The 25,857-nt window shown below is 37.1% G+C and overlaps 2 protein-coding genes and 1 pseudogene across 16 annotated transcripts in view; all 3 read left to right on the forward strand.

The window, feature by feature from the left end:
• The first annotated feature begins 1,797 nt into the window (after nucleotides 1–1,797).
• On the forward strand, nucleotides 1,798–3,342 carry LOC149502950 (uncharacterized; annotated as a pseudogene).
• A 6,497-nt stretch (nucleotides 3,343–9,839) lies between these two features.
• On the forward strand, nucleotides 9,840–14,674 carry eEF1delta (elongation factor 1-delta). Of its 11 annotated transcripts, none has more exons than XM_089727408.1 (7): nucleotides 9,843–9,977; nucleotides 10,305–10,392; nucleotides 10,510–10,596; nucleotides 11,286–11,471; nucleotides 12,742–12,895; nucleotides 13,378–13,619; nucleotides 14,594–14,674. In XM_089727408.1, exons 2-7 carry the CDS (start codon nucleotides 10,306–10,308, stop codon nucleotides 14,630–14,632), a joined length of 795 nt encoding a protein of 264 aa, XP_089583534.1. In that variant the 5' UTR covers nucleotides 9,843–9,977; nucleotide 10,305; the 3' UTR covers nucleotides 14,633–14,674. The 11 variants fall into 11 exon arrangements, with proteins under 11 accessions (XP_089583532.1, XP_089583536.1, XP_089583534.1 ...); XM_028183074.2 differs by having other exon boundaries at nucleotides 9,904–10,062; XM_089727406.1 differs by having other exon boundaries at nucleotides 9,840–9,977; nucleotides 13,378–14,674.
• Nucleotides 14,675–17,684: 3,010 nt separating this feature from the next.
• Nucleotides 17,685–25,857, forward strand: part of grh (grainy head) — a 123,674-nt gene continuing 115,501 nt past the window's right edge. For all 5 annotated transcript variants that reach the window (XM_089727400.1, XM_089727402.1, XM_089727401.1 and 2 more), the window contains exons 1-2: nucleotides 17,685–17,824; nucleotides 19,542–20,183. In XM_089727400.1, the coding sequence (XP_089583526.1) occupies nucleotides 19,633–20,183 (551 nt within the window). In that variant the 5' untranslated portion in view covers nucleotides 17,685–17,824; nucleotides 19,542–19,632. The remainder of the gene's footprint in view (nucleotides 17,825–19,541; nucleotides 20,184–25,857) is intronic.

The following is a 25,857-nucleotide window of genomic DNA, read 5'->3' on the forward strand; positions in this document are numbered from 1 at the left end:
ACTATTTAAATAAAATAGTTTTATTCCGCAGTGAGTAAAACACTATTGTAAATTTGTTAAATATTTAATAATTAAGTGATTTTAGAGAGGAAGTCACAAGGAATGACGTTTGTAATTAATGAATAAATGTTCTGTAGGTGTTTTTTTTTTCACGCGGTCCCTTGATAAGTTTAAAATTTGAATCACTCTCAAGCGAAAGTGATTCAAATGGTGCGGCGCACCTTCCTTGGGGTGCGCTGCGGTAGTATGTTACGGACTTTAGAGTCAGCAAAACAATTAAAATAGATTGTAATAGTCTAAGAAAAACACGTACTCAAAATACGATAACATTTAGCATGCTAGAAATGGGCTGATGGCTTTGAACTACGCCATATCTTTATGTTTTGCGACAAACGACAACTTTATAAAATCAGTGTAGCAACTTTTAAAAATCATCATATCGTTTACTTGGCAAATTCGAAGGACGAACTTGTCTTAGATTTCACCCATCTAAATCATATCATATTTGCACATAACAATATACCTACTTACTTCCCATTAAAGTATAAATTCTACAAATAAATAATACTCAACAATATTTAAAATAAAATGAGCCAAGAACGTTTATCGATAAAACCTGATAACATTGAAATCTTTTGTGCAGCACTAAAGCCGCCATGTTTTGTGGCCAGATGACGTCACAGTGGCACGAAATTTTGGTTGACGTTTCATTTCCATAGATTTCCTACTTCATTGGTTCGTTATCACTGCGTTTTTTATTCATTTGTCGTATTTAAACTATTATTTACGGTGCCTAAAGTTGTAGAAAGTGTTGGTCGAGAAATAATATTGAAGGTGAAGGAGTTTTGTGAAGAAGAACAGAAGAATCAGGGGGTTTTGATACCAATAAACAATGTTCGTAAGAGAGTAGGCGTCATGACAGGTACTTAGTTGGGGTTACCAGCTATGTGATTTTTACCATTTTATTTGGGACTTTTGTATGGTTTCGTAGTTATTGTTAGATTAAAGTATTTTATTATTGTTTAAGATTTAAACATTTCGTTAAAGTTTATCAACACTATTGAAAATTCTGAAGTGCCTATTTTGATTTATATCTATTAAAAAAATTGCAGGTGTGTCTGAGTAAATAGTTTCGAGGATAAAACAAGAAGGAAAAGTAGCGGCTCGTACTTCGAAAAAGATTGTCACACCAAGAAAGAGTCGCCCACATGTAAAAGATAATAGATTTGGATGGAATCGATCTATGTGCTATTCGCCATAAAATTCACCAGCTTTATACGGTAAAAAAAGAACTTCCTACTTTAAATAAATTACTCGCAGTGTTAAAATAAGACATTGGGTTTGAAGGAAGCCGCGCCACGCTACATAGAATACTGCAAAGTATTGCTTTTAAATGAGTCGTCTATTATCAAAGGTGGCAATCTGTGCATTTGGACAAAAAAAATTATTGATATGTCAATACAGATTGATTTGAATATAATCGTCTCTTTCAAAGAATACGGTTCAAAACCTGCATTAAATAAAGTATTAACTTAACCTGTTATTTATCTAAGATGTCGTTTTGTGACTGTCAATGGAATACAAAGTCAATAATTCGTTTTTCTGATTTACCAATAATTGTCCAAAAGTCACATTGCCGGCTTTGATAATAGTCGACTCAAATACAAACGATTCCAGACAAAAAGGTAGTTATTAATGGAACGGTACGATATAACTGCTTGGCGCGCAAGATACATAGAAAAGACTTAATAACAGGTGGGCTGTGAGCTCGTCCACCCATCTAAGTAATAAAAAAAAAAACATTCCAAAAGTTGTTGGCAAAGTGCAGAAGTGCCAGGGCTATTCACTTCCGAGTCTGTCGGGAGTAGGTGGATAATTGCTTATGCTGGATCTGAAAATGGTTTTGTTGAGAATGCTCTATTAATTTTTAAATCCCAGTCATAGTCATCAGATTATTATAAAGATATGAACTCCGGTTATTTTCTAAAGTGGATGACTGAAAAGGTAATCCCAAATTTGCCTGAAAAGTCACTTGTGGTTATGGACAATGCACCATACCACTGCACACAGCTAAACAAAGCGCTAACAATGGCAAATTTAAAAAGTGAAATGCAACAGTGGTTGCATGAAAAAAATATGAATTTTGAACTGACCTGGATGAAAGCCGTATTGTTTGATTTAATTAAACAAAATAAAGGACAACCAACTTATGCCGTAGATGAACTTTTAAAAAGCTACAACCACGAAATTCTGAGACTAACACCATACCACTGCAATCTTAATCCAATTGAAAAAATATGGAATCTTGTAAAAAGACGCTTGGCTGAGAAAAATGTAGACCAGGATCCGAAAAAAAAATTAAAATTGACGGAAGAAGCGTTTACTAGCGTGATTCCAGAATATTGATTTGTTCAGTGCAAACATGTGGAGCATTTAGAGGATGAATATTTTAGGAATGATGGGCTGATGGATGAAAAAATGGACCGGATTATTATATCAACAGCAAGTGATAGTGAAACAGAGTCGGATGACGAAAGTAATATGGATGACTATGATTCAGGCAGTGACTGTTGTACGTCTGGAATGAGTGACCATAATCATGTTGTTAAAATATAATTAAAATTATATTTATTGACTGTGTTTTATTTCTTTTATGTATACATAAAATAGCGAATTGTTCAATTTTATTTACTACCTGCCACTAGCTAGGGGTCCTCTAACTAGGGGATTTTTGGGAATTCAGTTGTAAACGCTGGCAGCATTTCGTCGCATGACAGCAGTGCCGCGTCTGCGAGACTTCTTTCGTGAGACGAAGTCTAGTGTTCGCTCGCACGGTCTGCGTACAGATAAACCTTCTCCAGGTCATTCATTCCCACAGGATAGTCGGTGCACCATGGTACGTGAAGAATATCGACCTTAACGACGATCTAAACCAAAATTAACATTAACAACATGAAACTTAAAGAATGCATCATCTTCTGCAAAATTTATCTTAAGAAAAAAACATTTGTATTGTATTGTACTCTCTCTCCCCTCTCTTTTTTAATATCTACTCTGAATACATATTGCGGATAGTTTTAAAAACAGACAAAGGTGTATCAATTGGAGGTCGACTGGTATCAATCCTTAGATATGCAGAGGATACTACTCATTTTGCAACGTCACAAGGCGACGTAGAACGGTTTCTTTCGCTTCTGGAAATACCCAGTACCGACTTTAGCCTCGCCATAAGCCGCGATAAAACTAAAATGATGGTAGTGGACCGTAAAAATAACAATCGACCTCATTTACATGAAATAGTAAATTGCGAAGTTGTCCAGAGCTACATCTACCTGAGATCCACAATCACAAATACTGGAAATTGTGAGGATGAAATAAAAAAAGTTGTGCCGTAACACGATCAGCCGTGGAAAAGCTCACAAAAATTTGGAAAGATCATCGCATAACTGAAAACACCAAGGTTCGCTTAATGAGGTGCTTAATATTTTGTATTTTCCTATATGGACGATCCATCAAAAGTGTCGTAAAAAGATTGACGCCCTTGAGATGTGTTGCTGGAGATGCTTGCTGAGGATGAAATGGACTGCTCATCGCATTAATGTTTCCATCCTGAAAGAGCTCCAAATCAAACAAAGGCTTTCGTCGATTGTGAGTAAGGAATTGCGCATCCTTGATAAGTTTGGACATATCATCCGCAATGAAAGGTCTTTGGAACGATAAATGGTTCAAGGAAGAGTAGACAGTTAATGCTCTCGCGGCCGATCACCCACAAGGTGGACAGACTAGATTAAGTCATCTACTAAGTGTTCCCTTATTGAATGTAAACGTACCGCCACATATAGAGAGAGATGGAGAAGCTTCGAAAAAGCCGTAACAAGGCAATAAAACATTCATAAACACGATCACTCCGCCAGAAGTGTACGACTGAGAAGAAGAATCTTAAGACAGCATCAGAACGCTACTTCGACAGAGCGACACGACATAATAACCTTATTATCGTGGCCGCCGCGCATTACATATCCGACTTAGGCGATGGGGTAACTCAAGGTCGTCATTGTCCCAAACATTTCTTGTCAGATCCCTCAGAAGCACTCTCGGTGGTTTAAGCCCCTCAAGCACCCTTACCATCCTCGTTGAACTGACCTACACATCCGGGCGTAGCTGGAATAGATCCTTAGATCGTTGAGGCGCACAGTGGGTCGATTCTTTGATTTTAGTGACTTAGGGACCAACTTTGTTTTTTTATAAAAAAAATTATGTAGATAGATAGAGCTCGTTAATCTCAATAATAATTGTTTTGGGCAAAAATTACAAAAACTTTATAGTTTGGTCAGAAAAATGTGTTTTGTGATTTTTTTGTATGGAGCGGGTCACATTAAATTAAATTCCTGCTAAGTACCGCGAGGTCCCGCTTTGAAACTTTATTTTCCTTATACCTTGTCTAGTCTACTATCATTTGATGCTATGAACATGTGCATAAAGTTGCAACTCTGCCAAATAAAAGGATCGAAAAAAATTAATAAATACATAGAATAAAAACCTTTATATTTTTTTTCGTAAGTGCTTTTAAGTTAAATTTGATATGGATTAGTAAGTAAAAGCACGTAATGATACCCGTAATTACATAATACCTAACAACAATACATTTAGTAGGTCTCTAATTATGCAATCTCTCTAAATATGATATATTTTGTTTCACCTTTCGATCAGTCATCATCGGGTCAGAAGACGAAAGAAGATTTTGTAAAATATCCTCATTAGTCGACGTTCTACTTCTCATTCTTGAATAAAAACTCTCTGTATATTTCCGAAAATCTTTATTGTGAGCTTCCGCTGCCTCTTCCGAGAGTTTACCTATACGAATGGCACCAAAGTTCGCTATTATTGTATATCACTGCCATGTACCAACAATTTATGGATACTGGAAGGCATATATAATACCAGGGATATAAAATAACATACAATACTGCAGTGTATCTAAAAAATTCGGAAAAATTGGAAACGCGCTCTCCAGATGCAACAGTCTGAAGAATCACGTGAAACCTCTCTATTAAATCTTTACGTATTCCTTTATGCGGGCTGTTTCTTCTGCATCCCTGAAAAATCTTCTGGCAGTATTGCCATCATTGATTGTTCTTACTCCTTGCTTGACAACATCTATAAGTAAACCGCATTCCTTTCTAAACGCTTGCTGTATAGCACTTTTTTTGTTTGTTATTTTTTCTTTGTCATCGCCCCTTGCAACTCCATTTCTTGAAGTCCAAACGATAAGACGTAAACAAAAAAGTGTCATTTAAAAAATTATCTCACAGGAAACTACACACGATGAAAAAATTGTGAAGTAATAAAATTATATTTACCGATATGAAGTAAGCACTCCATGCATCTTATCCAGGCATGTAAAGATGGCATTCCATACTGGAATATTTCTTCATTATTTTCTCTTTGATAAGCAAGTCACTCCAAAAAACTCTGACGGTTTTGCTTTGCAAATATCACAGACAGCAGAAAATGTTTCTGACAAATATGAGGTTATTTTGCCGTCTATCATCATCATGTGCAATTGATGCTTCACTTCAACTTGTTTAATTTTCTATTTCTTCTGTTATGCTAGCTTTTATAATTGTCACTGTTGACTACGTTTCTTTTGTAAATTTAAACATTATTGGACGGCAATAAAAAGTTGATGAGGGTAGGTCGTTTTCCCAAACAATTGTTCCATCAAATTTCTGAAGCCTTATAGGAACTAGACTGACCATGAAAATAGATGAATCATCAAACTCTGTTTCAGTTTTTTGTTTATAATTACTTTGACCTGGGGCTCTATCAAAGTCTATTTGCTTATAAGCAGTAGCTCTCTTGCAGAGTCCAAATCCGAAGTAATCACATCTAAAAGCCTATATAGCGCCAAGTTTAGTAATGCTTACATTTTAATAGCAGCTCCTTCTTCAGTAATAATTACCTCATCTTTCCCTGGATAACATTTGGTCTTTTCTTGCTTAATTTTATATTAAGAAGGGTATAAATCAGACCCATTTTCACTTGCTGCTTCTCTTAGGTTTATATACTGCCACTTAATTTAAGAAGTCGTCGTGGCCTAAAGGATAAGACGTCCGGTGCATTCGTGTTGAAGCGATGCACCGGTGTTCGAATCCCGCAGGCGGGTACCAATTTTTCTAATGAAATATGTACTCAACAAATGTTCACGATTGACTTCCACGGTGAAGGAATAACATCGTGTAATAAAAATCAAACCCGCAAAATTATAATTTGCGTAATTACTGGTGGTAGGACCTCTTGTGAGTCCGCGCGGATAGGTACCACCGCCCTGCTTATTTCTGCCGTGAAGCAGTAATGCGTTTCGGTTTGAAGGGTGGGGTAGCCGTTGTAACTATACTGAGATTTTAGAACTTGTATCTCAAGGTGGGTGGCGCGTCTACGTTGTAGATGTCTATGGGCTCCAGTAACCACTTAACATCAGGTGGGCTGTGAGCTCGTCCACCCATCTACGCAATAAAAAAAAAAAAAAAAAAAAAAGTGAAACTAATATTGCCTCATCGGGAGAATATGTACTACTTTTCACTTTACTTGTAATTAAATACTCCTTAACTTTTTCTAGATCTTCGGGGTGATTTGACAAGTGGTTCATTATTTCTCCTACATCTTCATTTCTAGTGTTTCTCAAACTAGCAATTGTAGTAGCTTTCATTTCATCCGCATCTCATCACTAAGCAGACACCAATGGAGAAGGAGATCCTTACGCGGAAGTGGCATTGGATTGGTCACACTTTGAGAAAGCCCGATACCCACCTATCAAAGAGAGCACTGACCTGGAAAGTGTCTGGCAAAAGGAAGAGAGGCCGCCCCAGAACAACTTGGCGTCGCTCGGTGGAGCAGGAGCTAGGGGTCTTGGGCATGACGTGGGAGGAGTTAGAACAGACTGCCCAAGACCGATATAAATGGAAAAATTTGATTCGAGCCCTACACCCCAGCAGAGGGTAATAGGAAAGAATGATGAATGATGATGTCATTTCATACGGGGATAACGAAAGCGATTGGTAAATTTGTTCAATGCGTCTTCGTTTTTGCCTGGATCCCAATTCTTCAAAAGGTTTTCGAGGTGCAAAAATAGATGTCGAGGCTTCTGTAGTACATTTGAGGGTGGTACATTTTCAACATCTTCAGTATTAGAAATCTCGAGCCTTTCATGTGCAGTGTTGATAGCTTCAGGTATCATTCCTTCGGGCCAGTTTATTGCACATTCTAACCAATCACATTTTTTTCTTATAAACTGTGCTAACATGCGACTACTTCGTTTCTATATTGCACTTATATTTGAACAAAATTGCGTACAGAATTTTTGGAGCTCAACATTTTTCTCTTCGGTCACGTTTATTTGATTTTGTAGGAATTGAAAGAGTTTTTTTATTATCAGACAGCGACTGTAGTTGCTCTCTTAAAATCTTAATTCTAAATTGTTAACAAAATTATCAATTATAACGGAAACAGCAAGATCACAACGACAATCACGGGATGTTAGTAGTAGTACGAATAAACGAACACTAGTTAGTATATAATAAGCATGGTCACTTTATACTTCCAGAGACAAACAAATGTTTACTATATTTTCTACTACCCAGTAATGGCTGCTTAACTAATTATCCTCATTAAATAATGTTAACTATCCTAATAATTAGAGAGATTGCTTAATTAGAGACCTACTAAATGTATTGTTGTTAGGTATTATGTAATTATGGGTATCATTACGTGCTTTTACTTACTAATCCATATCAAATTTAACTTAAAAGCACTTACGAAAAAAAATATAAAGGTTTTTATTCTATGTATTTATTAATTTTTTTCGATCCATTTATTTGGCAGAGTTGCAACTTTATGCACGTGTTCATAGCATCAAATGATAGTAGACTAGACAAGGTATAAGGAAAATAAAGTTTCAAAGCGGGACCTCGCGGTACTTAGCAGGAATTTAATTTAATGTGACCCGCTCCATACAAAAAAATCACAAAACACATTTTTCTGACCAAACTATAAAGTTTTTGTAATTTTTTCCCAAAACAATTATTATTGAGATTAATGAGCTCTATCTATCTACATAAAAAAAAATATAAAAAAACAAAGTTGGTCCCTAAGTCACTAAAATCACAGTATCGACCCACTGTGAGGCGGTGCGCCAGGTTCTCGTGGACTGGATGAACCGCGACTGAGATCGTCTCACTTTTCGGTTCACGGACGTGCTCACTGGCTATGGGTGTTTCGGACGGTACCTATGCCACGTTGCCCGAAGGGAACTAACAATGATGTTCCACTTCACAGAATTATGACTGCGACAAGGATACGGTGGAGGATGCGCTCGAGTACTGCCCCCCGTGGCTGGGTCAGTGCATGTCCTCGTAGCACAAATAGGACTGACATCGGCAGCGAATGCCGATTGTCATGGCTACGATGCTCGGCACTACTCGGTAGCGACAAGTCCTGGAAGGCGATGCTCGACTTCTGTGTATCCACCATTTTATAGGAGCAGGCGGTGGAACGAGAGAGACATAGCTCATCCCTCTCCGCACCGACCCGTTGTCGCCAAGCTGGGGACAAGGAAGAGCTTTCGCTGGACTTTAGTCCTCAGTCGTCTCCGGGGCGTGTAAGGAGGCAGTTTCCTCTCGGTAATGATCAGAAGTTGAGATGAGAGGGTTGACGCTACGCCACGTGCTACGTGAAATGCACGTGGACGGTGAAAGCGAACGCGTTGCAATCAGGAAGATAAATGACCTGGCAGTCTGGTTCTGACCCAAGAGAATATTTCGAAAGTCCAGCAAGCGCGCCAACTATCCGTGGATACCAGCGTTCTTAGTTGTCGACGATTGCCTTGTTGACCCGTCAAGTCTAGTTGAAGTGTTAACTGCGAGAACCCCCTACTTCGCCCGGGTTCTGATCTCGGTTGTCAGGTTAAGAGTGCGACGTTAGGCGTTTGGTGGGTGGCCGTAAAATTATCTTTGGGCCTGCGGTCTGCTTCTAACATCTGCAGACCGTCAAGACCTACATACCCCGTATAACCTCTAAATGAAAAAATGTCGCAAGCGGTTTGGTCATTGTCCCAAAAAGAAAAAAGCTTATCGTTTTGATATGGAGGAAAGAAATGAGATAAAATGAGACGAAGTTAGTTTATTTGAGATTTCAATTAATTGGGATGAAATTAAGTGAAGCTAGATAAGATGAGGTGAAACAAAGTCTCAGTAAAATGGTGGTTGCTTAGTGAGACTTTTTAGAGGACTTTTTGAAATAGCTCGAGATGCTAAGTATGTCTATCTTTTTATATATTTTTCTACATTTGGGAACTTCCACAGGTGTAACACAGAAAATAAGCCATCACTATTACACATTTAAAGCTGAAGAAACACTGAATTAACAAAATAAATCAAATCACAAAACTTTCCCTCCTCGCGTTTCCGCCAAATGTATTTATATATGCTTTCATAATGTATATTCGTATATTTATGGTTCTATCTAATGATATAACACAAACACAACCTGTTTTGTCCATTCTTATTACATTTAATGTAAATCTGTGCTATTAAGACTTGTGTCACTCGTGATTACTTCTTTAACAAATCGTCTTTCATTTCTTGACTGGAAAACATGAACTCCAATACAAAAAAATGATAAGTTCGTTTTGCGGAACGAGATTCGGACAACAATTTCAGTAATGCGAATGATTTTTATGTTTGTACAGAAATGGCTTAATTTTTTTTTTATAAAAGAGATAAATATCCGTTCTGTGATTCTTTTGCCTCTCATTAAAAGAAACTATAGAACTTTCCTCCATAGACGAAACTAACAACACTGGACACATTTCAATTTTTAGCACTTGTCAATTGTTTTTGGTTGTCTTTATCTTTTTAGTTTCCGTCATCATTTGAACGGCTGTTAGGCTTGTTCTTAAATGCTCTATTAAGTTTATTTAGGTACGTAAAATTTCAATTTAATTATATAAACCAACTTTTTTATTGTATTTAAATACAATTCAAATCTAAATTTTGGAATAATCAGGTTGGTAAATATTTAAAATTATTAGATGACAAGAAACACGTAGGTAGGTAGTTTAGAGATAACCTAGCTTAGGTTTGAAACTTTTGCTACCGCCTTTATTTTCGCTCAATTTTTTACATAATATGGTGATTAATTAATCCACAATTAAATATCGTTTCACGTTCATCGAATAATTTTTCATCATCAATTTATACTTAAAAATGCTTAAATGAGTACTAAGTAGTTTCATTTTAATATTTTAGCATGGCTGCTTTATTACACGAGAAGGTTTGGTTAGACCGGAATGTTTACAATGATGCTGAAAAAGCTTATTATGAATCTTTGTCGAAGGTAAGTTTTTAATAAAAAAAATTATTCATACATTTTTTCATCTGAGTAATACTATAAATTATACTTTAAAGAATGGAGTTTGTCGATAGTTAACGTAATTCAATGATGATTTTGTAGGTCCAAGCACCATTATCGTTAGCTCGATCATCATTGGCCAGTGAAGTCGCAAAGGCTAGACAGCATATTAAAAATTCTTTAGAATGTGTGAGTAGATGTTGTTTTATTATATTTCACACATTGCTTCACACAAATTTATTAGATTTGTCACAGTATTTATTTGTCAAATATCTGTGTGTAAGGTTATTGTTTCAATAAGCAAAGACAAAGTTTTAATTTCTCATTTTTTATGTTATAACACAAATAAAAATCAGCTTATATGCAGGGTACTCTGCGACACAGAGAACATGTCCACTAGCTGCTTTTGCTTTAGATTTCAGGTTTATCAAATATGAGTATATTAGTGACAAGTAATTCTAACGTCATTAGAAAGCTAATATAGTTTTCTGCTTGTGTTAAAATAATCCGTTCAATCCACATTGTATTTGAGAATGGCTAGATTACATTTTGCATGAGATCTACGTTGAACTAATAAAATAAAGTGAAATTGAAATAAGTAAAACAATAAAATTTTGGCTCAGTTCATTTCATATAAAATAAAGGCAATAGAGGCCATTTTCAATAGCAATTTTTGGCTTGGCTTTTTTGTGCTATGAAATATTAGAGAATCATTCTTGTTTATTTTACTGTAGAAAATTAGTATTGTAAATTAGTATACAACATTTATTTAAATTTATTGTCGTATTTCAATATGCCTATATAAACATGCTAATTAATTAATGGATTTTCATGTCGAGTAGTGCAATAGAGAGTATAGTATTCACTTTTTTTTTCAGATGGATAGTGTAGCAACTTTGGCGGGTGTTCCTAATACAGAGCTCAGTACTAAAGTCATCAGCTTAGAAAACGAAAACAAGGATTTGAAAAAGGCTATAGATGATTTACGTAATTTAGTCATCAGCCTGCAAGTCCGTGTTGAAACCTTGGAATCATCCAGCAGTATCACCTCTGATTGTATTCTAGTAAGCATTGAATTTATAAGGGGAAAGTAATAATAGATTTGGGACATTAGTATTACATATTTTTTTATTGCTTAGATAGGTGGACGAGCTCACAGCCCACCTGGTGTTAAGTGGTTACTGGAGCCCATAGACATCCACAACGTAAATGCGCCACCTACCTTGAGATATGGTTTCAGTATAGTTACAACAGTCGCCCCACCCTTCAAACCGAAACGCATTACTGTTTCACGGCAGAAATAGGCAGTTTGGTGGTACCTACCCGTGCTGACTCAGGAGGCCCTACCACCATAATTACGCAAGTTATAATTTTGCGGGTTTCATTTTTATTACACGATGTTACTCCTTCACCGTGGAAGTCAATCGTGAACATTTGTTAAGTACGTATTTCATTAGAAAAATTGGTACCCGCCTGCGGGATTCGAACACTGGTGCATCGCTAGATACGAATGCACCGGACGTCATGGAAGCCAACAAACTCTTCAAAGGCATTTTGTACTGCATCTACATACTGGAAAAGAAAAAGTCTGTTTGAAGCTAACATTGAAAGCTACTGCAACTCAGCAGTAGATTGAATCACCTTTAATGCGTCGTTGTTTACTTTAGTTTTAAGTGACCACAAGGTTGATTTTTTAGATTAAAATTTCCATATCAGAAGCATTCAAACTAATAACGAGTTTTACGTTCGTTTGTAGTGTTCACTCTGTAGACGTCATTAATGCTGTGAGCCGTATGTGTGGCATTCGTATTCGTGTGACAGAATTCTTATACTTATACTCGAATTTTATCTTGTAGATATTGATGAAAAGGATACAAATATAGTGAAATCAAAATTCTAAACAATAAAGAAATGACTGAATTTGAAAATATAATTCAATATAATAAAATTTATTTGAGCTTAGAATTTATTACCAGCATACATAAATTACGTTACAAATTGCCAGTGTTGTGAAATGGCAACTTCATGGATTTTCATTGTATGATAAGCTGACATGAAATATATACCCTGTATATTCTGTAAACAGGGTGATCTTTTTTCAAGATTTGGAAGACAATGGGAAAGATTATATGCCAAACCATATCTGTTGCTAAACCATGTTAATTTCAAAGTTAAGTCTAAAGTTAATTCCACTGTAGAGTTTCCAGAGTCTTATCAGCAAAATTGGCAATTTCAAGCATTTAATATTGTCTATTCTTAAATGTAAAATGCAATAATTTTAAATGTACAAAATAACTATTGTATTACTAAATATATTTGTCATTTACCTTTCAGGTGCAGTCAGAAAAACCTGCAGCAGCTTCTACTGATAAGGATGACGAAGATGATGATGTTGATTTGTTTGGTTCAGATGATGAAGAGGAGAGTGCTGAAGCAGCTAAGATAAAGGAAGAGCGTCTTGCTGCATATAATGCAAAGAAAGCTAAAAGTAGGCTATAAACATAATTCTTGCTCCTCTGTGCATCTACTGTGCATCTCTGTGCTGATCTGTTTCTAAAGTGACAGATTGGATACTGCTGTGCCCTAGCTCAGTCACTTTGTAGGCATAACATTCTACACTTTCTAGGGTGTGGTCTGCATTCCAAAACTATTACATACATAATATTTAACATACATACTTAATACATTCATAATACAATGCTTGGATAAGAATGATTGTCATTCAGGTTTTCAGGCCAAGTACCATGCCATACAATATCCCTTCAAGTTTCCAGTGCTTGTTGGCTACTTAAGCTTTTCTATGAATCTCATCATTCTTGATTACGATAGTAACATTTAAATCATATTTATGACCTTTAAAATTACCATTTTGCTGATATTAAGAATTTCTAAAAAATAACTAGAACATATTATGATAAATAGTATAAAAGTATAGTATTAATAACCAATCTAAAAATAATTATTTCACAGAGCCAGTGCTAATTGCAAAGTCGAATATTATTCTGGATGTAAAGCCATGGGATGATGAGACTGATATGGCAGCCTTGGAACAAGCTGTAAGGTCAATCAGCACTGATGGCCTCTTGTGGGGTGCCGCTAAACTAGTGCCTTTGGCTTATGGTATCCATAAGCTGCAAATTTCCTGTGTTGTTGAAGATGATAAGGTTTCTATTGATTGGCTTACTGAGGAAATCGAGAAAAATGAAGACTATGTAAGTGTTCAGTGTACTATAGAAAAAATTGTAATGATAAATAGATGGCAGCTAATATCAAATATTGATGCTTAAGTATTCAATGTAGTGCCTGTTATGAACTTGTATAGGACTAGAAAGCCCTTATATTAATGCAGTTGTAACGGTCAACATGCCAAAATGAGGAGGGGCTTTTTTCTGAGCTCCAGTAACTTCTCACCGTGTAGGCTATAAGTTTGCTTACCATTTTATTAAATTAAAAAAAAATGAACATACGAGATCAGAGAGATTCATTTAAAATATTCTGACAATTTACGAAATTCACGGTTCTTTAATAGAATAGGGAACCGGATGTTATTTGGAGTTATAATAAATGACTATCTTACTATGAATTGTAATATGCTCATGTATAACTAATACCCACATATGACATCATGCATTTATATTGGTGAGAACCAATTGTTTATTGGTGGTAGGACCTTTTGTGAGTCCGCACGGGTAGGTACCACCACCCTGCCTATTTCTGCCGTGAAGCAGTAATGCGTTTCGGTTTGAAGGCTGGGGCAGCCGTTGTAACTATACTGAGATCTTAGATCTCAAGGTGGGTCGCGCATTTACGTTGTGGATGTCTACGGGCTCCAGTAACCGCTTAACACCAGGTGGCCTGTGAGCTTGTCCACCCACTTAAGCAATAAATAAAAAAACATCTTATGTAAAGGACAGATTTGAAAATAATGCGATGTTAGTATGGAAACATTAATGTTTAATATCTCACATTGTGACAGCAATGCTTTTTTTACTTAATAAATATCATTTCATAATTACCTTTTACAAATTTTTGTTATTGGTATACTGGTACATGATATGAATAAATTAGGTCAAATGTCGATTTTAGCATTTGAAAATTGTAGAAAACTTTCTAGAACTTATTATGGAACTTAAAATATGATATGTTCTACATTTATACTCTAGCATTTGGCATATGTTTTTTCCAGGTACAAAGTGTCGATATTGCTGCGTTCAACAAAGTCTAGCACAGAAATGTTAAATTAAATAAAGTGAAAACATTGTTTGAATTAATTTTTTTGTCTCCCAATCACGAAAATATACTCGAAAGATTTCTTGCCTTGCAATAAGAAATGGCCGTTGTCCGGTCTTAGACTGCTGATTTTTACTATCGAACACATAAATGTTTGTTTTACATCTGTTGGAGAATGTGGTGCGTTATGAGTCTTAAAGTAGATAATTTGTTAAGGAAGTTTATTTGTAACAAAATAAAAAATACGATACACATTGTATTTTAAGTCTGTGAATCTTAAAAGAAAATAACGTGTATAATTAGATGGACGGGTTTCGGCTTTCTTCAGAAATTGCTATTCATCTCGTAATTTTCTACCTACCCTTCTGCGTTTTTTTCCCTAATTCATATAGGGTGTAGTGAAGTGAATATATTTATTTATTTGTTGCAATTAATAAATGAACATCACGAAATAGCTAAATAAAACACTGTAGGCAAATATTAAAAAGTACCTACAGAAAGATTCACAACAAATTTCCCCAATGGTTGTTTTTATTAGTAGACACTTAATTTTCAAAGATGTACTTCTAATGAATAAACTTGAAATATGTTGTAGCTATCTCATTAATATTGTTAATAGCAGTCTCTCTCACTCACTCTCTTGAATATATAATCTTGACCTTGGGCCAGAGAACATGCTCTTTGAGGAATGAGCATCTTAAGCTGCCTAAATCACGGCAGTCCGTCTGTAAATCATGTCAATCAACTCCACTTCTTACTACCCGTATGAGAAGTGGAGTTTCTTCCTCACACGACCGCCAGGTATGATTAGTCGCGAGGCCTAGCTTGTGCAAGAGTATTAGTGACCTACAGTGTCATTTTTAGGTCCTTGTTACAATTCTTCGTTTTTTTTTTATAAACTGTCACGTTGAGAGCTTTGGTATACCGATTATGGCTTTCACATGCAGTTCTCATAGTTTATTTCCGGAGCGATCTGCTTTTAATGGGCGCTCAGGAGTTAATTCGGATGTTAGTAAGCTCTTAGGGAGGCCAGAGGCAAGCTTAGGATCGATCAAAGGCCGAATTCCTGGCTAATTTATCCGCTATTTCATTGATCTCTAAACCACTATGTCTCGGCCCTAACAAATGGGAAGTTTATTGCTGCTGACCAGCATGTTATGGTTTGCCATGCGTTCTGAAGTACCTACCTAAGCGTAGGGTTGGTTGAACTGAGGCTAAAACTGTAATAGCCGTTTGTTGATTGGACTATCATCGTTTGTTCAGTAGAGATATCAATAATTTCAATTTTCAAGTGGTTGAATTTACTAAAGTTATCTGTGATTCAGTTTTTTAGGATACCATTTAATTTAATAATGGATATGAGGTTTACAGTTAAGGTCGAGAAAAACATAACTTATTGCATATATATCTGTTTAAAAGCAATGTTTCTAAAAAGCCAACCTTATCTCCTATTTATGTTGCGATATTAATTAATTAATTTACAAAGTCTACAGAGCAAAAAGGTGATTACAAAATATTCCTAGCTTAGACTACAGATTTCACAATTTACCATTAAACATGCCAAGACAATGGTTATTAAGTTTGAACATTTATCCTTCCGTACACACCTGTGTCGCTTTCACCAATCACTTAAATAATTCTGGGAAGTTAAATAATCGTCAGCGTTCTTATATCGAGGCGGCGCTCTGTAATGTACGAGATTTATCTCTAGATTGGCTATAAAGGACCGAGTAAAGTTCCCGCATTCCTTGTACATTACTAAGTATCTATCTATAGGTAGGTGTACATTGTATATTAACAACTTATGCCCGTGGTTGTTAGCCCCGAGGGTCGTGGGTTCGATTTCCACATCGGGCAAAATTTTGTGTGGTAACAGGTTTATATGCTCTCTACTGAGTGATTAGGTAACGTCCATATATGTATGTATAAACATATTATGTAAGTTTGTATATCGGTGTTTGGTTCCAACAGTCTTTGGACAACTATCGTACCTATTTCTACTTCAAATTATTCGCGCGTCTTGTTTAGCGGATCTTATAGAAGTTATAGATATAAATAGCGCCATCTTATCCCACTCGGAGACTCCCTCGTACCAATATGTAGTGGATCTAGGATTTATTGTTACTGATCTTTAAATATATTAGTAAATAATAACAGTAATAAGGTAGAAGTTTTGTTTTTGTAAATTGAAGACTTTTACAAAAAATGGTTTACTGCAAAATCAATTTCAATTTCATCAAATTTTCTGTTCTTAAAATGACGGAAGCTACAGATACCGATCAATAAAATATATTTTTTCACAATAAATTTCTGCCAATACTAGATATTTCAAGTACCTATATTTATTAAATTTAACACTGCAACAGCTCCGAGGGCACATCTTGTATTATTTAATTCCTTTGTACTAAAACAAGGCAATCGGTTGATACAGGCTGTTCCTTCCATTTAAAAGACATCAACGCGTGTACATCTTGTCTCGTGTGAGGAACCAACCAACAAAATCAGGACAGTGCTTTCAGAGAAAAATCTTAACTTCGCATTTCATTATTGGCGATTGCGTAAGATTGTGTAATCGGCACCTGATTGTTAGTTTTTGAATGATTTTGCTGTGGATACCTATCTATCTTCATCGATTATATTATGTACTATTGGCGCAGTCGTGGCTGTCAGGGCGTTCGTCGCCTCAGGCGGTGCCTTAGCGATTTTGTTTTGTACCACTTTCTCAAAGTTAGCAGTCTTACCTCTATGCGAGATTAATTATTATTTGTTTCTTGATTATTTAAGAATATTCATCTATTAAAGTTTTTTGGATAAAAATGGGAGCCTTCCTTTCTGTGAAAGGTATGAATAAACAGATTCGCAATTTAAAGTTTAACCGACTTAACGATTCGAAAATTTGTCTCTAATGTTACAAAAAGAAGAAGTAGTATTTTTTCGTAAGTTGCACTTGAGAGTGGACAGTGGGCAACGTCCTCGGACAGGAGGGCCAGCATAGCACGGGAGATAAATAGTTGATGTCGGTGCGTAGTGTCGGGCGCGGGTAGCGCGGGGAGTGCGGTGAGTGGCGGCGGCGGCGCGCGGAGGCTGCTGCGCTCAGAGCACCTGCGCCCGCGCTCCGTAGCGCCGCTCGTCGCGTGCTCGAGTACCCGCGCTCCGGCCCGCGCGCCGCGTGAACACGCCGCCCACGGTACGTGATACGTCGGGGTCGGTCGACAGCGCGTCCGCCACTGCGCTCGCCCGCACCACACCCGCGCCGCTTGCTGGCGCGCCGCGCGGTGCTACAACCGACCGGCCGGTTTTGTAATTTTGCCGGGCGGGCCGTGACGTCATGATACTAGTTTGACGTGCATGCGTGACGGCCTGTGCCAGGGCGCCTGCGCCGTCGCCGCCCCCGACCTTAGGACTAGTGCTATGACGTGCTTGCTTCGTTTCTAAGTTTAAACTTAAGTGACAGCGGCAATTAGACAAATTATCTGTCCTATTCATTTCCTTAGATGGATTCAATCGAGATTGCTTTGTTTATGTGTACTCATAGTATTTTATCGAGCTAATAAACGACAATTGATGATAATATACATAAGTTAATGGATGTGGTCGTTATTGTTTTAAATTAAAACATGTGTATCGTGAAGCGTATGTCGTGTAGCAATAGGGTATATGAAATGTTTGTTTGTGTGGGTAAATTGTGCGCGTCTGTGTAACGATGTGACCAGCGGGCTTTAGCTGTATGTATGTGTGTGCGACTGCACACTGATACAGAACGCAGCTCAGCGGCACAGCCTTTTTGTAATTTTGTTTTTCCTCCTTCAGCGCGACCAAGCAATCAGGCACGACGCTCGCGGCTATACCTATGGTTATTTCTTCACAAACATGTCGATATATAATACATCTCTAAACAGTACCTATAACTGGTTATAAACGAAAATATTAGTACACTTCCAAAGCTTTATTTAGCTTAATAGAATAGCCCATTCAAATCGAAGAAGGTAATAAATTAACAATTGTGAAATTATATTAGTCTTGTCATATAAAGTCCGGTTTCCATATATTTAAGTACGAATTTTGATTGCCCCTACCGCTCTGTAAATTTTTTGGGGATTAAAATTTCGGTGTTTTTCTTCTTACTTCTAAGCAGTATGAAATTTTTTCACCAACTTTGTTGGCCTTGTAACATTGCACTGCATCTGAAACACAACTGCAATATTCTTTGTTAGCTGCTTGGGTTCAATCGTTTGCCGTACTTCGAGGTTTTCTTTTACGGGAAACCTATTTGTTGTATGTAGCGTTTTTTAGACAGTCAAAATCCTTGAGCTGTGTTTATATTATTAAGTTTGTGTAAGACAAGTTTGACGAGCACGTGTGTACAATGGCGTTATGACCAGTTTGTACCGTTTGGTGGTGAATCTCGACGCGCAGGGTCGGAGCAGGGCTGCTGAACAAGTTCACTCGCTTGCCGGTCAGGTGCCACTCGATACTGGTTCTCTTCTAACTGGATTTGAAACAGCTGATGCATTGCCCTTGTCCTCACATAACGAATTTGTTTCGTTCATTTTAGATTCGAGTTGTACTCTGAAAATTTTTTTGGTCTGTAGTTACGATTTTTACTGATTGGCCGAATTAAGTTTTACCGTCTCAGTTTATTTAAATATTTGCACAAGTAACCGATGTATTTTAGCAGTCTACATTTATTTCTTTTTTAAGTTGTTGTGTATCGTTGATTGATCGATCGTTAAGGATTTGAACTATGTTCCTTTCATACTGATTCCGATTAGATTATTTTTTTGTAATGGAAATGTTTTCTATTAATAAAATAGTTAAGCAAGCACGTTCAGCAATAAATGAATTCAAATAAATATAATTAAAACGTTCGTAAACAGTGTAAAAAGGGATGGTATGTTTTACAGATTTTACTGATATCAAGTGTAGAGCGGGGTGCTCCTGAGAGGAGCCTCCGCCCGCACAAAGACGTCGCCCTTCGTAGTGAGACAGGGCGGGATGTCCGCGTCGCCACAGCACGCGGGCGCTTGCGACGAGCGGGCACGCACGCCCAAAGCTTGCGGCTCGCCCGCGTCCGCCCCTCGCTCACCGGCCCCCGCGCACGCTGTCCTAGCTACTATGACCCCGGTGCAACCCGCCCATGATTACTACCCTCATAAAGTAGAGATGGATTCCGATGATGGGTATCCGCCTGAGGCCCATTCGTATCGGCACTCGCCTCACGAACTAGCCGCCTATGCTACCGACAGTAAAGTGCCCGTTCAACCAGATGTTTACGAACAAGGCATGGAGTCAATAGATGAAAAAACTCCTATTGATCTGATTTATGAAGATGATAAGCAGACTGTAATATACACGACGACACCAGATCAAAAGCGCGTGGAGATGATCAGTGGGCAGCTTGAAGACGGTCAGCTGGTGAGCGGAGGAGGGCAACTGGTCGACGGTGGTGTCTCTGTTGTTGTGGGCGCTCCTGGACAACCACCCACGGTTCTGGTCTTAGCTGATCACATGGTCGATGAACTTGGTCAAGTTATCACCATTCCCAGGTAAGAATATTAATTAGTTACTCAATTTTTTTTTCTAATTTTACTGACAATTCCAGTTTTAAATTAGATTTTTTATTTGTAACAATGAAACCGTCTTAAGATATTTTATAAACACGTTTTGTGGGTATCGTATTTTATTGCCTCGCTTTATGAGATGATATGGAAATATCTCGGTGTAACTGTCGCCAGGTGTTGCCGGTATTCGATAGTGGGAAATTCCAATCAAACTGTTTACTGATTCCATACCGGTTTCGTAAATAATATTAAGCTTTTCATTAATAATTTTCCAAGCGTGACAACTGTGCTAAATAACGAGAGTCTAGGGTTTTCGAAGGAAGTTCCTTGATATTTACAATAGTAGTTGATGTTTTACAATTATCAATCAATTTATTAGATACGAGTATGAATTAGCAGATTTGGAATTAACTGTGTAAACACACAGAGTGTTGGAGGTTCTGTGTAACGGTTGTGATGTTAGGAGAGGCGCGTGTGGGCGAAGCGACGTGCTCACCTTGAACTTGCCGCGAGAATTGTCTCCGAGTCAACCTGCCTCTCGCTCGCACCGTTTTGCAACCTAGCATACTATTTTAATAAAATCAAGCTCAACGCTATCTTCCATTGAAGATCTCATCATCGAAAAAAAAAAAAAAAAACATAGTCATGTTTTTCCTTGATTCTAACAACGTAGGCGGAAGACTGCTATAATGGCCCGCAATTACATATAATTGATTCATCAAAAGAAACAAAACACGCTTGGATATTGTAACACATTCTTTGACCAAAACATTTTACTTTTTTTTTATGCTTGTTTGAAATTCTCATTCGTATACTACAACTATTTTGTCGGTATGTGTATATGTAATTGGTTGCCATGGTAACGCGCGATCGACTGCCTACAACTTAATGTGCACAAAAAGCAGCACCGTGCCTCTGCATGTCATTCATATCACATGACGTTGTCTTCTACACATGTATGTAGTAAAATTAGTTACGTCTGCTTCGGTGCTCGGACGAGTTTAACAAGTTGTTTCTAGTTTACGTGCATTAGAGGTGGGAGTAGGCGCTAATCTGATTGTGCTGAAAAAATTAACGATTATACTCGTGTTATGTAAATATACATAAATTGTCGTTTTTAAATACACTTCGAAAGGAGCGATGCGAAAAGATGATGGTTTGGGCATTTTTATACATTTCACTTATTTTAACGGTCAAACATTTCTTTCAGTTGTTTTAACATGTTATTTAAATGTATAATTTGTTGAAATAAATCATAATGAATCAATTTAAATCAAAACCACAAGTCACGGGCTTTTTATTATTATTTGAAACCACCTTTTGTTCCTTGTTGTTGTTTTGTTGTTTGTTGTCATAGGCAACTAGAGAGATTTGAAACGTGAATACCGCCACCTACCTTCGTAAGCTTAAAGACTCAATGGTTGTTTAATAGCCACCCCACCCTTCAAACCGGCACATTTGATTTCTTGGCGGCATAAATTCCTAAGTAAGTATTATCTATGAATACGACAGCTCTCATACGTCTCACTATTTTTAAACTCCTGTTAGCATCGCAGTATGCTAACACAATACACAAGAGAACGCTGTCGCCCGTTCTTTGATGAATCCCTTCGTGGGTTTTTCTTATTATTGCTTAGTTGGGTGGACGAGCGCACAGCCCACCTGGTGTTAAGTGGTTACTGGAGCCCATAAACAGCTACGACTTAAATGCGCTACCCACTTTGAGATATAAGTTCTAAGGTCTCAGTATAGTTACAACGGCTGCCCCACCCTTCAAACCGAATCGCATTACTGCTTCACAGCAGAAATAGGCGGGGTCGTGGTACCTACCCGCGCGGACTCACAAGAGGTCCTACCATCAGTTTTATGACACTAATGGGTGTAGTAGCTTATATTACACAGTCAAAATTATATTTGAAGGTTTTTTTAAAAAACCAATAATTTAGATGTTAGATCGGCAATTCGTTAATATATTCTATAATAGTTGACGTCCTTTTTTAATTAATTCTAATAGGAAGATGAGCCAACATTCAGACACGAGATTACAGTTTTCACAGATTATATAAGTTCTATTCTTATTTTATTGATTTTAATGCTCATTTACTCTATAGTTCAAGTTATAATCTATTTTCAAAGCCTAAGGTGGCAATAAAATTGTCAATGTTTGAAGTAAACAAAATCAATCGTAAAAGCATAAATATGTTTAGATTGGTTTTACTTATTTTTTCTTTGAATTAGTCCGCAATGAAATGGGAGGTGAAATTGCCTAATATATATTCCTCAATTGGTTATAAAACAGAATGAAGAATACGACAAGAAACAAAACAAAAACAAAAGATCTCGTGTTTTTTTAATGTTCAACAAATGAAATAACATGCATCGAACAAAAACTAGATAGTATTTGTATCAATAAAAACTTTAGGCAAAGTGGACACTCCGTAATCTTGCCACAGCTAAAATTACTAACGATAATCAATTCAACTATTCCAACAGTCTATCTATATAATATATATATGTGTTATCTGTATCCACGACCAGTTTCGGAATAAATTAAGAGAATGATCTTGAAAAAGACGCGGCCAACTAACTTTAAAGACACCACACTGTGGGATCGAGATCGTTTGAGGCATTTTACAATATTTATCAATCTAGGTTGCTCATTTTTTGAATTAAAATAATCGTTTTCTTTCTAGTTCTATAAAGGTTGTATTGTGAAAAAGCTACCCGTTTCTTTATGAACGATGAAAAGCCAATATGAGTTGAGATTTCGACCTCACGTCTCAAGGTGGTAGGCGGTAGGCTTAATTAAGCGGTAGGCAGCGGCTTGGCTCTGCCCCTGGCATTGATGAAGCCCATCGGCGACGGTAACCACTCACCATCAGGTGGGCCGTATGCTCGTCTGCCTACAAGGGCAATAAAAAAAAAATGGTGGGTGGCGGCGTCTACGAACTTCGGTAACCATTTAATCTTAATTGAGCCCTGAACTAGTTCACCATTTAGAGTTTTAAAATAAAAACATTACGATTTTTGTTCGAACGGTTCATAATAAAGAAAAACTTAAGAAAGTTACGTGAAAATCGACAATTTAAACATGAAGAATTTAAGTGAAGCGGTTACCACTCCCTCTTATCATCCGAGCCCTAAGCAGTAAAAATCATGAACAAAAACTGTAAAAATTTAAAATTTATAAATCATTGTATAAGTAAAAGGAATAAATATATCGCATCGAGCTGTTTATCTGAACGCTGTATGTTATTGGAGTGGGTGCGCCGCGGTGTCGCTACGTTAATATAAAATTCATAATTGAAGATTTTTTGCTCCGATGATATATGGAACGTCGTTAATTTTTTACGGCGCCAATTTTGTTTTTAGCCAACAACTCGCCGTCCGTCGTACGAAAAAGTTTTTTTAATGAAATTCGCTAATCTACTGAACGTTATTTTCTAACTAACAATTCAAATAATAATAGTAAGATGCATAATTAAAATATTATTAAGCCGTAAGAACAAACGAATACAGACTGAGGGGGAGAGAGAGAGAGAATGAGATAGACAGAATGAGATGGCGATATTAATTCTTAAATAGAATACACTTATAAGGCTGCAATGATGTTATGCTTGTATACCTACTATTGTTTATATTGAGAGATTTTAACTTGAAGAGTTCCGAGTAAAATAAGAAAATAATCTCGATATGGATTGGTAAGTGATAAAAACTCGGCTGAATCGTTTAGGACTCGGCCGGGAGGCTGCGCAGGGCCTCACCCGCCGCGCTGAGACCACTTTAATGATGACTTTTTGTTGTGACGCGGCGCAAGATGAAGGCGATGCGCGTATATGTATATACTAGAAGCCCACAATACTCATTTATGACGATTTCCTTTGATGTTCATTCTAATTTAATCAGTTGAATTATTTGCAGGAAAGGAATTTGTCAAATTAAAAAAAAAATCTCTGATGTATATTTTGCGATATAAATTAACTCTAACATTCCTTCGACTCGTAGTTATATTATAGTAATATACATGTAGTTTCATTTAATTCGAATTATAATACGCAAAACTATTATAATTCCTATAGGAAAGAGGTTTTAGTTAATTTCGAAAGGTCGCTCCTCAGTTTCCGGGTGTACCTATTTAAGACATATTTCACGGAAATTTATGTAGCCTATATCAATGGATGATTTATATTTTGTACAGATGAAATACATATAATATATATCGTACTTTTTCGGTTTTCACGTGTTGTAGATATGATTAAAACAATTTTTACGTTTAATGCGTGAGATCAGACCGTGAAAGTTGTTTTAATTCGAGATATATCGCTACAGCGTGTAGTTTACGTGTTGCGAGTGAGACGACAGACTGCGCCCCTCTGCCCCCGCACTCCGCTGCCTTGTTTTATTGCCTCGCGCTGGCTCTGCGCCCTCGAGATGAGCTTACCATCGCTCGCCCTCGCCTCAACCAATATTAAGTACATGTAATTATTTGGCTGGCGTACGTGGTTTTTTTTTTTTTGAAAATTTCACCCGCGGTTTGCCTTTTTTATAAATTCACGTCAGCTTCTCGTGACACGCGATATATCTTTAATTTGATTTTTAATTTCAAGGACATGAAATGTTGCATTCACTTTGTATAAATATCAAAAGTTTTGTTTTTGTTTCATTTTAATGTTTCTCGATCGCGTTGTCACAAAAAGAGTCTGTCGATTCAAAGCGACAGATGCAGGTTTTAATCTATTCAGTGATTTTCCAGCGCACAAGTAAATTATGTAAATAAGCTTGCTTATATACATTAAATTAGTATGACGAAATTTACCGAAACATATTAAAAATTCGCTCCACTAAATTATGTACTTTTGTCAATTATAAAAATTAAATTACGCAACACACATATACTATATGACATCTGTAATATTTAAACGGGCAAAAGCTGTAAATTTTACTTGTGTATCACTTTTATTTTAATGTGAACCTTATGTAAGGGAACGAGGAGAACGGAGTCAATGTACTCGTGAAAGCGTCTGTTAAAGTTCTTAGCAAAAGACATCAACGAGCTCCGCGCTCCTGGCCCCCGCCACGGGACTATACGAACGATTACATCATGGGTTTATTTTCACAAAAAAAATTAATACTACTTCAGTACATTAATTATGGATGCGGTAATTTATGGATATTAAACCACAACTCCGCGTTGTAACGGTTTTAGGTGATGCCTAAAATAAGTGACCGAGTGTACTCAAAAAAAATGTTACACCTACAAAATGTACCCACTCGTGACAGAATAAATAGACGGTTCCGTGGTTTCTCGTTTCCCTGTCAATATCGGAGCCGTGTTTTGAACTCGAAAAGTTCAGTGTGTCCTTTAAAAATTAACGATCATCCTTTCTACCTGACGCCGCTGTCCGAGTGCAAATAAAAAAATGGTTTCCCCGCGTAAAGGGTTCACTTCCCATCACGGCGAGGTTGAAGGTACCTTCACACATGCACGTGACACCCACACATACACGCTTCGCCGTGAGCCAGCGAAGAGCCAGCGTCCGACTGAATCTCCACGGGGGATAAAATTTCTTAACACGAAAGCTTATTGTGGATGTACGGCGCTGCATTGCAGGATAGTTATGGATTCGTGAATTTTTCATAAACAAGTATATTTGCGTGT

This window comes from Bombyx mandarina, chromosome 05 (genome assembly GCF_030267445.1).
Source record: "Bombyx mandarina strain Sakado chromosome 05, ASM3026744v2".
NCBI lineage: Eukaryota > Metazoa > Arthropoda > Insecta > Lepidoptera > Bombycidae > Bombyx > Bombyx mandarina.

Coding starts and splice junctions, on each gene's coding strand:
- eEF1delta (XM_089727406.1), top strand. CDS start 10,306: ATGGCTGCTTTATTACACGAGAAGGTTTGGTTAGACCGGAATGTTTAC. Junction 10,597..11,285: donor TTAAAAATTCTTTAGAATGT/GTGAGTAGATGT, acceptor TTTTTTTTTCAG/ATGGATAGTGTAGCAACTTT. Junction 11,472..12,741: donor TCACCTCTGATTGTATTCTA/GTAAGCATTGAA, acceptor TTTACCTTTCAG/GTGCAGTCAGAAAAACCTGC.